This window comes from Terrapene carolina, unplaced genomic scaffold (genome assembly GCF_002925995.2).
Source record: "Terrapene carolina triunguis isolate 2854851 unplaced genomic scaffold, T_m_triunguis-2.0 Scaffold233, whole genome shotgun sequence".
Classification (NCBI taxonomy): Eukaryota; Metazoa; Chordata; order Testudines; family Emydidae; genus Terrapene; species Terrapene triunguis.
This window is the reverse complement of record NW_020664584.1, coordinates 9319744-9335097: the sequence shown is the minus strand read 5'-3', so window position 1 is coordinate 9335097 and position 15354 is coordinate 9319744. Positions and strand designations below refer to the sequence as shown.

The 15354-nt window shown below is 43.9% G+C and overlaps 1 protein-coding gene across 4 annotated transcripts in view; it reads left to right on the top strand.

Annotated features, from left to right (window-relative positions):
• Positions 1–15354, top strand: part of TOX2 (TOX high mobility group box family member 2) — a 264503-nt gene that overhangs the window by 97623 nt on the left and 151526 nt on the right. For all 4 annotated transcript variants that reach the window (XM_024194567.2, XM_024194565.2, XM_024194564.2 and 1 more), the window contains exon 2: positions 2617–2682. In XM_024194567.2, coding sequence (XP_024050335.1) covers positions 2617–2682 — 66 coding nt within the window. The remainder of the gene's footprint in view (positions 1–2616; positions 2683–15354) is intronic.

The window sequence follows — 15354 nt, the reverse complement described above, 5'->3', positions numbered from 1 at the left end:
TGGGGGGAGAGCCCAGGGCTGGGGCGGCAGGAGGTGCGGGTGGGGGGAGGGACCAGAGCTGGGGTGGCAGGAAGTGCGGGTGCAGGGGTGGCAGGAGAGCCCAGGGCTGGGGTGGTAGGAGATGCGGGTGGGGGGAGAGCCTAGGGCTGGGGAGGCAGGGGGTGCGGGTGTGGGTGGGGGGAGAGCCTAGGGCTGGGGAGGCAGGGGGTGCGGGTGCGGGTGGGGGGAGAGCCCAGGGCTGGGGCAGCAGGGGGTGGGGGCCAGGGCTGGGGTGGCAGGAGATGCGGGTCGGGGGAGAGCCCAGGACTGGGGCAGCAGGGGGCTGCAGGTGGGGGCCAGAGCTGGGGCAGCAGGGGGTGTGGGCGGGGGAGAGTCCAGGCCTGGGGCAACACAGGGGTGCGGGGGGAGCCCAGGGCTGGGGTGGGGGGCGGCAAAAAACCTAGAGCTGGCTCTGTCCCTACCATTTACAGCAAGCTGCAGCATGAGGTTTCAGTTCCACTCCTTCCCCCTCCCTTTCCTGTTAATTGCGGCCGAGGGAATGCTGGGAAATGTAGTTCTTTCCCTGCTCCAGGGCTGGCTCTATAGGCAGGGAGCTAACCAAGGAACTACAGCTCCCAGGGCTCCCTGTTGGTTCTCAGGTCCCATGCTGGATTCTTGCCCCCCTGCCAATTTGCCGCCCCAAGCACCTGCTTGCTTTGCTGGTGCCTAGAGCCGGCCCTGCTAGCCAGGTCGTTCTCAAGCTGCCTCTGGAATGGACTCATCTTTGACCAGCCACAGGGAGGAGACCTGCTGCAGTCAGAGACTGGAGGGAAAAGGGAATGGCTTCTTGCCGAGTTTCCAACTGGTATAGAGAAAGAAAGTTCCCTGCAGGCATGGGGTCTGATTTCCCACAGTCTTACTCTGGTGCAGAACTGGAGTAATGCAAAGGTGAATCAGGCCCGCCCAGAGCTTCGTAAACTGAAAAGAAGAAACGATTTCTCTGTGTCCTCAAGACATTTTCATTCCAAAGCAATTAAGGCTTTTTCTAGCCAAATATAGCCCTATAGTGCATCTCTCCTCCGTATTTTATAAAGACTCTGGTCAATGTGACACGGCCTTATGCCTATAACAAGGGTCTAGAACAATGCTTCGGAATGCAGGATGCTTAGCTCATTAGCTCCTGCTTGTTAGTTTGAATTAACAGACCCAGGGCCACTGTGATTTGCAGGGTGTGTTGTGTCTTCCAATAGAAGGAAAAAAGGGAATGCTGCTATCCAGTAAACTTTTAGAGATTGAATATTTAATCATAAGCACTTTAAACTGCCATGCTTGCCTCCTCATTGCCGGTTACAATTTGCCGATGAATAGATACCTTCTCCCATGAGTCCCATTTATAACCTGCCTCTTTTCCCAAACAGCTTCCTACTCAGTGCTCGCGATATCCTGGTTTGCAACCAGGAAGGCAAGTGTGGTATCAGGAGTAATGATGTCATTGACTGAATCAAGTAGCTCAAAAAGTGCCAGGCTCATACATGCATAATGCACATGTAACAGTGGTTTAGTGTGTGTGACCCCTGTCTCTCCTGGGTAGCTGGCCGTGGCCACTTTAACAGCCTACTACTTACAATAGCTAAAGCAGTGTACTTTTAGCTCAAGTGGCAGAGGCCTGTAATTTTGGTGCTGACGATCCTGATTTTGATCGGGTCTCTGTATGTGGCCTCATAAACCTAGGATCAGTTATTCAAGGAGCATGTAGGAATCATGCCTAGCTAAAGATAATCTTGCACATTCAATGCATGATCTTTGTTTCATACATTGTTGCAGTTTTGCTGGCACAGGACTGTGAAGAAGGCTGAATGGGAAAAAGTGTAGCTGTTACTTACACATCTTTTGGTCATTAGTAGTGGCGGGAAAAGAAATAAGGAATAAAAAATTTGAAAGTTTAGTGTGATTTTTAGTAAGCTCTTAGGCTGGTTAACCTTTGCCCCAACTATGTCTATGGTTTTGATTTGTATGGTTATGATTAAAATGGTTAATTCATGATTTTTCTAAATATCAACACAGCAGTGCTTTGACATTCTAATCAATGTTCACGTCTCCCTTTATTATAATGTATATATGATCCAGAGCTGTGCTGCAGCGCCACGCTAAGAGTATAGCTAGCTTTTCATCATGCTGCAAGTACAATTTTTATCCCTACTTTCCCTCTGACAAAACCAAACCGTTCTGCCTAGCATTTTCCTGTAGGGCCTTCCGTGGAGGGGCTTTGTTTGTGAGAGGGCTGGGGGTAACTGAGCAAGGTGTCTGAGAGATGGGAGGATTTGGAAAGTCAGTTAGTCTCAGTAGGCTTTGGTGCCTTTCAGTATTTTAGGTCTGTTTGGATGGTTCCTTTTTGAGTGTGTACTGTGGGTCTGTTTCAGACTCTCACATAGCTGAGGTTATAACCTGGGCCCAAAAACCCTAGGCAAGAAGTTGAGTAAACAGTTATTTAAAACAACTAACTATTTTGTTCCTCAGATCTTGACTCTCCATGTTGAGGGGGGTGGGAAATGCATGGGATCCAAAAAGCCCATCGAGGACAGAGGGAGGTAATATGTTCTGCATTTCACTAACTGTCACTTCCTTTTGTCTTTCCAGTTTGATGGGGAGAACATGTATATGGGAATGAATGACAATAATCAGGAGTTCCTATCAGCGAATCAGGTAAGGGTCACTTTGCTTATGTGGGCTGGGAAGACGCAGAGGGTGGCATTTTCAAAGCGCCGGAGTGATGCAGGAGCAGAAGTCCTATTGACTTTGTGGACTTGTTCTCCTAAGTCATTTGACTGCTTTGGAAAGTTCAACCCAGAGAGACAAATTCTGCTTTCATTTCCATCCATGCCACACTACCGGTGCCAATGAGCCGTCATGAGTGTAACAAAAAAGCTAGAGTACTAAAAACAGCAATGTGGCCATGTTGGCCAGGCCAGCTGCCCAGATACATACCTAGGATATCAGACAGGATTGTCCTTGGGCAGCTGGCCTGAGTCACTCCCCATGCCACCATGGCCACACGGCTATTTTTAGCACGCTAGGTCAATGAGCACTAGCGCATGTACGTCTACTCGACCTGGGAGTCAGACCTTAATGATATGGTCCCATGGGACAGCGCGTCAGTGCCTCCCAGTTGGAGAGGTGCCCGATGCTGCGTTGGCGTGTCTCATCAGGTCCTGCTACCCGTTGAGCAAAAATACAAGTCTGTCATGAGTATTTCTGAAATGTAAGGTAAGGGCTTTAAAATGGGATGCAGGTTAAAGTGTATCTATTTGTAGGCTTAGCTCCCATAGCAGTGTCCATTGTAAACTATGCCAAGTAAAGTTGTGTTAAGTTATTGCATCACAGATTTCATAATAAGTCCATGTGAGGATTTCTATCCAGGCACAAAATATTACCAGCTTCCTAGTTCCCTGGAAGCTGATTATCTGCTGTCTGGGACAAGGTTACAGTATATTCCTGTTGTTCAGGCTTCTCACGTACCTCGTCAAGGCTATAAATTTTGAGGCTAGTGAATCATTTGTTCACATCTAGATCAGATATTGAAAACGATGTAAAACAAATGTTAAACTGAAGACGAGAAGAAAAATTGTTTGCCTTCTTGAGAAGTAGCGTACATGAGCTTCTCAGATGCATGCAGAGAGAGAGAGACACTGCCATAGGCTTTCAGAGACGGCATCGAATGGTTCTGTTGCACCAGCTCCAAAGGAGAGGGGCTGCTCTTGCTCAAGACATTTCTGAGGGTGGAAAAGGCTTGTATGTTGCAATCATCAGGTTAAAATGACTCAGTGGAAACAAATACATAGCAAGAGCAGTGCCTTGTGTTTTGAGAACAAGGTCACAATAAAATAAATACACCAGATAAACCTAACAAGTGACCAAAACCCGCAACCTAGGGTTCACCCTGTCTGCTAAGCCCTGGGTGTGCAGTCTGATCTCCCCAAAGACAGTTTCCCACCTCAGATTTCCAAGCACCCATTTCCTGAGCACCTGGGCAAGGAAAGGGGAAAGCTGAGCTTGAATTAACTCTTCTTTCATTGGGAACTGGATAGTGCTGCTGACGAGCTAGGATTTTCCTGTGTTGTCTGATCTCAAAGAGCTTGAACCTACAAGGCGCTGAGCATTCTGGCCCCAATGCAGCAAAGCTGGGAGCCCAGTGGCAGTTCTTGATAGGTGACACATTTCTGAGAGTACCATGCAGCTTGTGCCTGGCAGGACAGGAAGGGGATGCCCCTTTTGATAATCAGTGCTTGTTCTCATTTGACTTGTCCAGGAATTGTAAAAGGGCCCCAGCAAAGCGCAGTGCACCCACCACGCTTGGATAGTGGGGCTGAAACAGCCAGGGAATTGTCTGTTGCTTATCAGGATCAGATGCAAAAGAACAAATGATTCTCAAATGTCTGAACTGAAGCCACTGGGATTGCAGGTGTTTAGCATCTTTCGGGATGGAGACCAAAGTGTATTAACGGAGTATGAATATAAGAAGGGCTGGGAATCTTTGTGTTAGAAAAAACTCAAGGAGCAATAACTTTACATACTCATCAAGAAAGGTCAGAAGTTCCCAGTCCAATGCACAGCATGAGTCACCTGGCCACTTTGAATATGAAATCAGTAATATAGTGTGGGAGAATGGACTGTACTGGGACCTGAACTGCAGCCAAAAGGAACCATTTGTATTTCCTATTGTAAAGTGATAACATTTATCTCTCAGACCTTGTGATATCTTGCTTCCTTATTATGTGGGTAACTTGAGGGAAACCAGACTAAGAAGCACTGCTAAGAGATGATGAGTAAATTCCTCCTAGACCGAGGAGATGACTTTCTAATAAGGAAAGGCACATTGTCATGCACTTGGGAATAAGTGTGCAGATTTAAAATAGGAGAAGGTTAAAAAAAAATTTAAACCCTTAAATCTAGTAAATAATTAATTCAAATGGAAATTCAAGCCATGTTTTAAAACACAAAATAAATTTAAAAAAATTAAGAAGGGAGGAATTAACTGTGGCTGGGCATAGGATCAGCTAAGGGTAACACGAAAATTTCCAAAACACACAGCCCTCTCCCCCTCCTCCTTCCCCCCCAACACCATATCAGCAAAACCCAAAAGGTGATTTCTTATGTGTGCGTCTGTTGTAAAAGAGAGACCCCCCTGGGGGAAGGGCAGGGAGGCTGAATTTTCCATGTCTCAAAGGAAAAGCAAAGCAGAGATTTAAGCTCCACCACTCAGGCTACTAGCTGGCTACAGGAGAGGCAGTTTGTGAAGGGTGAGGTATCTTTCCAAGCCCATTCAATGCTGAGGAGGGGAGCATGGTAGATATGAGGGAGGACATCGGCGGAGCCAGCATGATGGGGTTTGGTTTGGAGAGACCAGCATGAAGGGACATGCTGCCATCCAGGAAGGGAGGTCAGTGGCAGCATGGTTAAGGAGGCAGAGAGGTACTGAACAGTTCCTGTGTGCAGCGCTGTATGTGTCTGTTAGCGTTCGGTATGGCGTTCTGTCAATCCAGTCTGGGGCCTCGTAGCCTGACTTGCATGATAGCTCAGCTGCCTTTTCCACCTTTTCTTTCCTGCTGGGGAGAATATTTTTCTCTCTGGGGCCCTCCAGCTTGTTAGCTGAGCTGCAAGAAAGCTCAGGGCTAGTGGTGTCCTTTGCTCCTGTCTTTGCTAGCAGGACCCCTGTCAGCTGCCCTCCCTGGCACACCTGCTGGGACAGCTTTGTGGCTCTTATTTGCTTTCCAGTTATTGCCGCTTTTCTTTGCTCTTTTTTATTGTAGCCCTATAAATTGAGGTTTTCCCAGTCGATCTGCATGGGAAGGAGGAGAGCACATTTAGTGTCTTCCTGAATTAATCTGCAGAATGATTTTGGGCTCCCATTCTGATGCCTCTAGAGCAGGGGTCGGCAACCTTTCAGAAGTGGTGTGCCGAGTCTTCATTTATTCACTCTAATTTAAGGTTTCGCGTGCCAGTAATACATTTTAACGTTTTAGGTCTCTTTCTATAAGTCTATAATATATAACTAAACTATTGTTGTATGTAAAGTAAATAAGGTTTTAAAAATGTTTAAGAAGCTTCATTTAAAATTAAATTAAAATGCAGAGCCCCCGGACCGGTGGCCAGGACCCGGGCAGTGTGAGTGCCACTGAAAATCAGCTCGCGTGCCGCCTTTAGCACCCCATTACTAACCCTTGCCAGGGGGGAGAAGAGAGCAGGGATAGAAGCAGGACGGAAGGAGTGAGAGAAATTCGGTCCAGGCCCTGAAAGCATCCCAATGTTACCATGAGGTTTCATAGCACATTCCAAAGTTTCCAAAAGGAGCTTTACCTGGTGTGTAATGGCAGCAGTCATTCGGTATTCCCAGCTTCCACCCTCATTAGTCGCTAGCCCTGCCATTGTTTACTTTCTCATGATTGCTTGTTTACCTAAGAGCGTTTTATTACACTGGCCATGACTTCATTACTAACAACACAAGGGTTCTATTACAGGGAGCGCTCCAGACGTTACTTAGTGTTTGCCAAACACATTACATTCAGGAGCACAGCTCCAGAATCTCATTTGAGAGGCAGGTAAGTCACCACCACAGGTACAGCTTTTTAGCATGCATGGGAACACCATTCAGAACCCACGTTCCTTGGGGATAAATAGAAACCATAGTTACTAATTGTCGCATCCATTACATTATAACCAATGGATCTGTTTTTTTCTTCATTTCCTGTCCTGAACTTTTACATAGTGCCACTGTGTACTGTTAGGTACGGCTTCCATATGAGGAGAGACTAAAAAGATCAGGGCTGTTCAGCTTAGAAAAGAGACGACTAACGGGGGATATGATATGACGTCTATAAAATCATGATGGTGTGGAGAAAGTGAATAAGGAAGTGTTATTTACCCCTTCCCAAAATACAAGAACCAGGGATCACCCAATGAAGTTACTAGGCAGCAGGTTTAATATAAATACAAAATTATATCTTTTCACATAACATACAACTAACCTGTGGAACTCATTGCCATGGGAATTTGTGATGGTCAAAAGTATAACTGGGTTAAAAAAAGACCTGGATAAGTTAATGAAGGATATGTCCACCAATGGCTATTAGCCAAGATGCTCAGGGATGTGACGCCAAACCTCTGACTACTGGATGCCAGGAGTGGAAGGTGGGTGGATCATTCCATAATTGCCCTGTTCTGTACACTCCCCCTGAAGCTGTGGTATGAGCCACAGTCGGAGACATTCTACTGGGCAAGATGGACCATAATTTGACCCGTACGGAAGCTCTTATGTTCTTACAGTAGATGCTGCATTCCACCCCAGAGGTGACTGCACATCAGTGATGGTCAGAGTATATCGTTCGGATCAAATTCATCAGTGACACCTGAGAAATTCTAAGTTAAAGTTAATGGATTATCCGTTTTATATAAGAGCTAATTTTGGGCAGGAAGACTTCGCTTAAAAATATGGGCTAGATTTTGGAAGTGTTACACCAGTTTTATGCTGGGATCACTTGTGAAACCCATTGAAATCAATGGAGTTACTCCAGTCCAAGATTAGGCTAGTGTGATGCAGTGGAGAATCTGGCCCTATACGTCTATAGTAGTTAAGAACTAACTCTCTTTTTTGCTTACATACTGCAGCTGATTTTTAAAATGCCATGTTGTGCTTTCCTGCACTTTTGTTCCAAAATACCAACTGGGGATTAGATTTACGATTCGATCATTTTTCTGTTGAATGTAATGGCTTTTAGCCTTTTGGATTTAAATGGCCTCCATGTGTAGTGTTTATAACTGCAATTTGATGATGATAAAACTTTGCTCTCTTTTAGCACTTTCTATCCAGGAATTTCAAAGTGCTTTACCAACAATTAATTAAGCTTCTCAACCTCTTCCTTTCCCATCAGGTAGATACAGTTGGGGATATTGAGACAAATGGGGACACTGACACAGAGAGATTAAGGGGCCTGATCCTGTGATAAGCAGCCCCTGTAAGGGGTTGCACATCTTCAGCTCCCGTGACTCAGCACCTTGCAGAATTGTCCTGAGTACTTTTCTAAGGTCTCACAGCGGTAAAGCGAGGCTCAGAACCCAATTCCCTATTCTAACTGTGTGTACACTTCTTTCCTTGTGAGCAGTAGCATGTTCCAGAGCTGCTATTTTATATACACAAAAGCAATGTACATCTTAAAGCTAACCAATCCACTGTTTCCCTGAATCTTATGTTTGAAAGATTTGCTCCCAGGCTATTCATTATATGTCATGTTTTCATGCCAGAAAGAGGCTGTCTCAGTGGAGAACTAAACCCATGAACATGGAGGCCTATAGCATAATGGAAATGCTGACAGACCCTTAGCCACAGTGGCAGAAACTGCTCCATGAGAATAATTCCTGTCGTTCAATCAAACAAGAGGGACATATGACCCCAGAAATGAGTCAAATGCGAAATGTAATTCAGCCCCCAACAGGGGCCATGGTATTAATGCCACTTGACATCTGATCAAACGACCATGGACATTTGACCCCCTGAGATGAGTGAAGTATCTATTGTGTCTGATAAAGTTGGCAGGGTGTCATTCTTCACCCTTGTCAGTTTCCTTTTTTTGCAACAAAGAGGAGCAGCTAAATAATGTAAAATCCTGAGGAATGTACAGGTTACCAATCATCCAGTGTATTGTGCAAAATAAGACAGAAGTGGGACTGTGCTTAAAAAATGAATGGAGAGACTAGCCTAGCAATGTGAAGGCAAAGGTTAAGAAATGTGGAATGCAGTTTGATATGTGCATAAGATTGGTTTGTTTGGTATTAATGGTCTTTTCCACTTATAGTGAAAATTTAAAAGCGCTTTACAAACATTAACTAACTAAAGCTCACAGTACCCTTTAAGTAGGTGTTATTGCCTCCGTATAATAGATGAGTAAACAGGCACAGAGAATAACTTGCCAGAGATCACCTGTAGTGACGCAGTGGCAGAACTGTGAATAGAATCAGACCTTGGCCTACCTACTTATGCTGTTTCTCCCACCTTATGCATGTTTGTCAGAGCAGCACAGTCTAATTTGTAGTGAGATACACTGTGTTACAATGTAGATCAATGGAAAGGGGCTCTTCGAGCATCCTACTGGAGATGGTAAGATGTATATAAAATAAAGGCCAGAATTTCATCTCACTTAGTGTACATCTGGAGAAAATAAATTCAGTGGAGTTACACTAATGGAGACCTGGCATAGGTGAGAATAGAATCAAGCATATACATAGACATAGCTAGATAGATATAGTGTGTGTGTGGCGCGTGTGCACATGCATATAAATAAAATTGGGGTGTGTCTGTGTGTGTGTGTGTGTGTGTATACACACACACACGGTGTGAATGTGTATAAATCAACATCTCTCTACTGTATCTATTTTCATAATCTTTAAACTTTGGTCTGTATTAGTCATAACAGATACAGTATCTCACTGATCTTGGGGGGCAAATGGTCAGGGTTGTTTGATCAGATGTCAAGACGCATTACCATCATGGCCTCTGTTGGGTGTTGAATTACAACTTGTATTTGACTCATTTCTGGGGTCAAAACGTCCCTCTTATTTGATTGAATGACAGAAACTGTATAATTTGTATATATCCCTGAGCCATACGGGTCTGAGTGCCGCTGTAATGTGTTTTATAAAGGCACAGCTGTCGTGGTGACTTATTTAAAATGGGAATTTGAAGCAGTGTTCTTGCCATTTAATGCCCTCATTCAGGGTTACGCAGCTTTTATCAAATAATAAATAACATTTGGAACACTCATTTTAACATAACAATAATTTTGCTAGTTATGAAGATTTGGCCATTACAGTAAAACTGAGTTTGGTAAACAAGCAATAATGTAAAAGTAAATAATAGCATAATTAGAGACTAGTGAGGATACCAGGAACTTCCTCATACATTGCTGATATTACAGACTAGACGAAAATAGCTTTGGCAACCTGAGGTTATAAAGTGTGCTGTAAAACTTTGTGATAATAGTGATGCACTATGCTCCTTCCCCCTAAAGATCCAGTCTCAACTGAAGTGTAACAGAATGTCAACAAAAGAGTCGTATATAAAGTAAAACTGGACTGTGGGCAGATATATACAGTGAGCCCACTCCACACGAGAGACTTAGGGCTTGTATAGACCCTGCTATTGCAAACTAAGTACCTGTTAGTTGTTGCTAGCAGGGTCTATGCGACAACTCTCGCCCCAATAGTCCGCACTGCAGCATGGTGTCAGCAGCATGAATCAGCCAACAACACAGACCCTGAACACGTTCAGAACTGCCACCAGCATCATAGCATGGCAGTAACACTGGGAGAGAAAAGGTAAAGGAGCACAACAGGAGGAAACCCAGGAGTGATTCCACATGTGTGTTCCTAATGAAGAGGAAGGAATACAGTTACACCCACACACATACTCTCCCCCCCCCCCCCCAAAATAGGAAGCTTGTCAAACAAGGGGCCAGGCAGCACAAAGGAACAGAGAGGCGCTTCAGTCAGGAGGGCTTAATTGATGAACTGCACCTGTGACTGACTCATGCCAAATGAAGAATGGGGAGGAGTCTCCGTTCATTACAATGAGAAATGATGGAGGGTGAGAAAGAAGGGGAAAGTGATATGAGGAGGAGAAAAGAGAGAACAAGAGGAAGAGTTAAACTCTGAGCCTGCTCTCCCTTTACAGAACTCTCCTTCATCTCCACAGACCATTGTTTCTTCCTCCATTTCTTCCTTGCTCTTTGTCCTCTTTCTCTTTTCCTTTCGGTACATAGCAGAAGCTGGGCCCAGATTTATGCACCTGTAGTTTGCTGCCCTACTGCCCAGGCCAGCCACAGCCAACATGTCACTGGGTCTGCAGAATGCTTCCCTTTGGGATCAGAGTTGTTCCCCATTGCCACGGTTTGCCAAGAACCTGCCGTTACACAGCCGCTCCTCTGGCAAGACTGTTCTTCTGCAGTGTGATTGTTTGGCCTTCCCATCCGGCAGCTGTCCCCCAGACAGTTTCTTTGGTCATAAGTGCTGCCCTGCCTCTCTTACCTGCACTGATTAGTTGTTCAGCGTTGCTTCCAGTGCTTGGGGTGCATGGTGTGTGTCAAAGTTAGGGATCTGTACGAATAGCCAGCACCAGGGGTAGTGTGGTTATCACTGCTCCCTTTCAGAACCTGAAAGTCAAGGGCATTTGAGAAGCATTTGGGTGAACATTGTTCCTTAGACTAAGAACACTGGAAATGGGCTGATTGGTTAGTTAAACAGACTGCCCTGTCATGGATAGGACTGGTACAGTGACTGCAGATAGGCAATCAGAGGCAGGGAATGAATTAGCTGTTACTTCGACTCTGTGAGTGTGTGGGAGGAGAGAGTCATGTATGCAGAGACTAGAGCAGGGGTAGACAACTTATGGCACGCGTGCCGAAGGCAGCACGCGAGCTGATTTTCAGTGGCACTCACACTGCCTGGGTCCTGGCCACCGGTCCGGGGGGCTCTGCATTTTAATTTAATTTTAAATTAAGCTTCTTAAACATTTTAAAAACCTTATTTACTTTACATACAACAATAGTTTAGTTATATATTATAGATTTATAGAAAGAGACCTTCTAAAAACGTTAAAATGTATGACTGTCATGCAAAACCTTAAATTAAAGTGAATAAATGAAGACTCGGCACACCACTTCTGAATGGTTGCCAACCCCTGGACTAGAGGGTAATGGTGGGGTAGAAGGGGAGAGGGCATTGGCTTTCACTCCTGTTAACATGACATCAGCCTTGGATGCTGTGAGCATTACTACATGGGCACTGGTCCTGGGTAGCTTCTGGGAAGGGGAGGGGAAGAAATTCTGAGCCAACATGTGCTGAAGGAGGCGCAGAGCTGTAGCAATGTTTAGTCTAGTGGGCTAGGGTTCGGGATACTCCATTGTCACAGAAAGAGAGAAACTGTCAGAGAAATATTTGACCATGGATCGCTTTTGGGGTGGTGCAGTCCTACGCTCATTAGAGGGAAGGGGAAAGGATGATACATTTAACAATAAAAGAAGAAATACGATCAATATATGGGTTTTATTCCATGTGGGAGCAGGTCTGCTGAGCAGCCAAATATACACAGCAATGCCGCAGCTAGACAATGAGATGGGAATGGCTATGCCAGTCCAGGCCACCTGCAAGCAGCAGAGACTTCCCAACTCCTGTGGCTAAAGCTCCAGTGCTGCGCTCTTACCCTCCTTCCTTATTGTCACACATCCTTGGGCTATTTTAAATATCCTTCTGTTTCCAAACATGACTAAATGTCAGGGCCAGACACACACATACAAATTCAAATCCTTATATGCGTGCCAGGACACATGTATGTCCCCAATAAATACCAGAGAGACAAGGTGAGTGAGGTAATACCTTTTCTTGGACCATGACTGACACGGCTACAACTTCACTGTACCCAATAAATACCAACAGTCCATTTACTGCTGATTCGTAGGTATTACTAGGTGCAAGTAAGGTGAATTCGGTATCCTTGCCAAGACTTCAGTGCTGACTCAGAGCAGGGGTTTCCTCCAGCTCTTTCAGTGTTAGGCTGTCTATAGATGATACTGCTCATTTGATAGCATTGTTGTAAGAAACCAAGAGACTTTCTCCATGTATGGGTGACAGCTAGAGGTGACCCTTATTTTGAATCTTGCTCTATTAAAGAGTGAACAGTAGATAAATATAGGAAAAGCAAAATGGTCCATGATGCTATGAGAAGGCTTCTTGGCATGATTTCCATTCAAGGCTCCTGGTGAATTTTCAGCCTCCTGTGCCATTTAATGAGTCTCAGGGACCTGAGTTTGTTTAAACTTCCGGGGGAAGAGGCAGTCTTTCATACTCTTTGTAGTCCAGTGATCTTGGCTACTTAAGGAAGACATGTGTCAGAGGAACGTCAACCAGATTGGTAAAAAAAACCCCACTGATGTTATCATAGTAGGCTTTGAAGAGTAGGCACTTTGTCCTACTGGCTTGTTGATTTCTTGGTGATTCTAAACATAAGCCAATATTCTATGAGCTTCCTTGGCTTGACTGTCTTGCTTCATTGAAATGCATGAATGAGATGAGCGACCTGTTCTCCTTTGCTTTTACCCTTCACAAGTTTTGTATTTATGAGGTTCATGGTGAACAATTTGGCTATAACGCATCTTACAAATAAAAGTCATGACAATAAAATTGTCAACCATTATTGTTATAATAAAAAGAACTAATATGCAAAGTTTCTAATTGAAAGAGTGAAAATTTAATTTCATTTAGATGTGGGTGGGGGGGGAATACATTTAGAATTCCATGACTAACAAAATGTTAACACAAAGTTAATTACATGGTTAATAAATACAATATCAAGCAGAAGTCAAGAAATGCAAAAGTAAAGGTTGAACAGGGAGCTTTACCTCTGCCCACTTGTGTGCGTGCATTAAAGGTACACTCTTCACTGTTCATATGCTATTTTTCAAATACTACTGTTTTATATGTTGTGTTGGAGGATCAAAAACAGAGGAGCTTTATCAGCAGACTACAGGGGACACACCAGTATATATGAAATGCCCTCCTCAGCAGGTTATGCAGCAACAATATTATGCAGCAACAATATTTTAAAAATTAGCAACATAATGTTATATTGAGGTTAGTGGAATAAGCAGTTAATGTAGACCCTTCCAAACAGGAGTAATATTGAAATGAATGCAAGAACAAATGAAGATCTAAGCTCCTGAATTTTGTGTGAGCTTCTATCTGCCAATTAAATGTTTTTGAGGGTACAGTCAGGAAGGAATTACGGTAGGTTAGCCTGAAAGTAATGAAGGTTTTGGAAGTAGAAGCATCCATATCTGGGTGTAAGATTGGCTATATTGTTTAAATGGGGAAAAAATTACCTTGGTATTACAATAGAATAAACATCGTCTTCAACCCCTAGGTCTCAAAGAACTCCTGCATTGTTAACAATAGGGCTGTGTTTGAAAGAACAGCCAAAACACCTCACAGGATGAAAAGATAATGTAACTGAACAGCTCCTGGAACCAAAAGGAATAGTCTCTGTTTCTACTGCAGTTACTCCGGGGAAAAATAGCATCAAATACAATTGTAGGTATCTGAGAAGAAGTCAGATGGTACAGAGTGCCTTGTAGGGACAGAAGGCTGTGAAGAGCAATATATTGTGGCTGAATTTCATCTGTGGACAGGTGGATACATACATTTCACCAATCAACCTAGGTCCCCATATGACACCAGCTGGATCAGGAACAACTACAACGGGAAGAGTGAAACCCTGGGTACCTGAAAGTAAATAACAGCCACAAACTGTTAATGACCTTGAATTTGAGATCTGACCAAGACCACAGCAGTATCTGTTTGTTTATATATATATATATATATATATATATATATATATATATATAAACAATCAAAAATCTCTAATTAGGGATCTTTTGGTGTTGAAGAACTCCTAGCATGGATCAGAGCTAGAATGTGTGTCTGTCCTGCAGTGCTGCTGATCTAGAAACTTCAAAGACTGATGAAGATAACATACAATAAAGCTGAATCAGTGAAGATCAACTCACCAATGGTCTCCCATAACATAGAGCATCTCTAGTAGTTCTGAAAACTTTGAAACCACTGCATGCCCCTCCGGCACAGCTGAAATATTTGGTGTCAATAGGATACAGGGGATGTGCTTGACTGAAATCAGAAAAAGTTCCGTAAGCCTTGGGAAAATGCACCCTCCAAGGAAGCAGATCACCTTAGAAACATAGGTGTAATATTTATAATACGTAAAGGACTTTTCTCTGCTTTTAAGCCCACTTACTGCACCTCTACAGTCAGCTATTGCTGCTTCCCGGACCATGCTGTATTTTTCTTTAACAGTAACTGTCACTTCAGACAAAGACAATTCAATAACTTTTATGCATGATCTATTTCTGTCTTCAGATTTTCCAAATTCTTCCACTATGTTAATTCTTCACTGCTTGTCTCCACAACTACCCACTGTGATAAAGTTTGATTGGAAGTCAGGACTTTACATATTAATGATTGATTCCGAGCACTGATAACTGTGTTATCACATTATTTGTGACAAGTAAGATTTTCTACTTTGGCCTGTTGTGAGTTGTGTGTGTTTGTGGGAGATGGGATCCTTAGGCGGGAGGGTGGTGGGTTTTTTTCTTCTTCTTTTGCATCATAGGCAGTGTGAGAATCCAAAAATGACTGAGCAGCTGAGTGACGTTTCCTTTCAAACTGATTGATTACTTCTCATATCTGAGCACCAGGATCAAGCTTGTGTTTGGGCCTTCCGTCATAACAGGGTGATTAACTGTCAGAAGGTTACTTGGG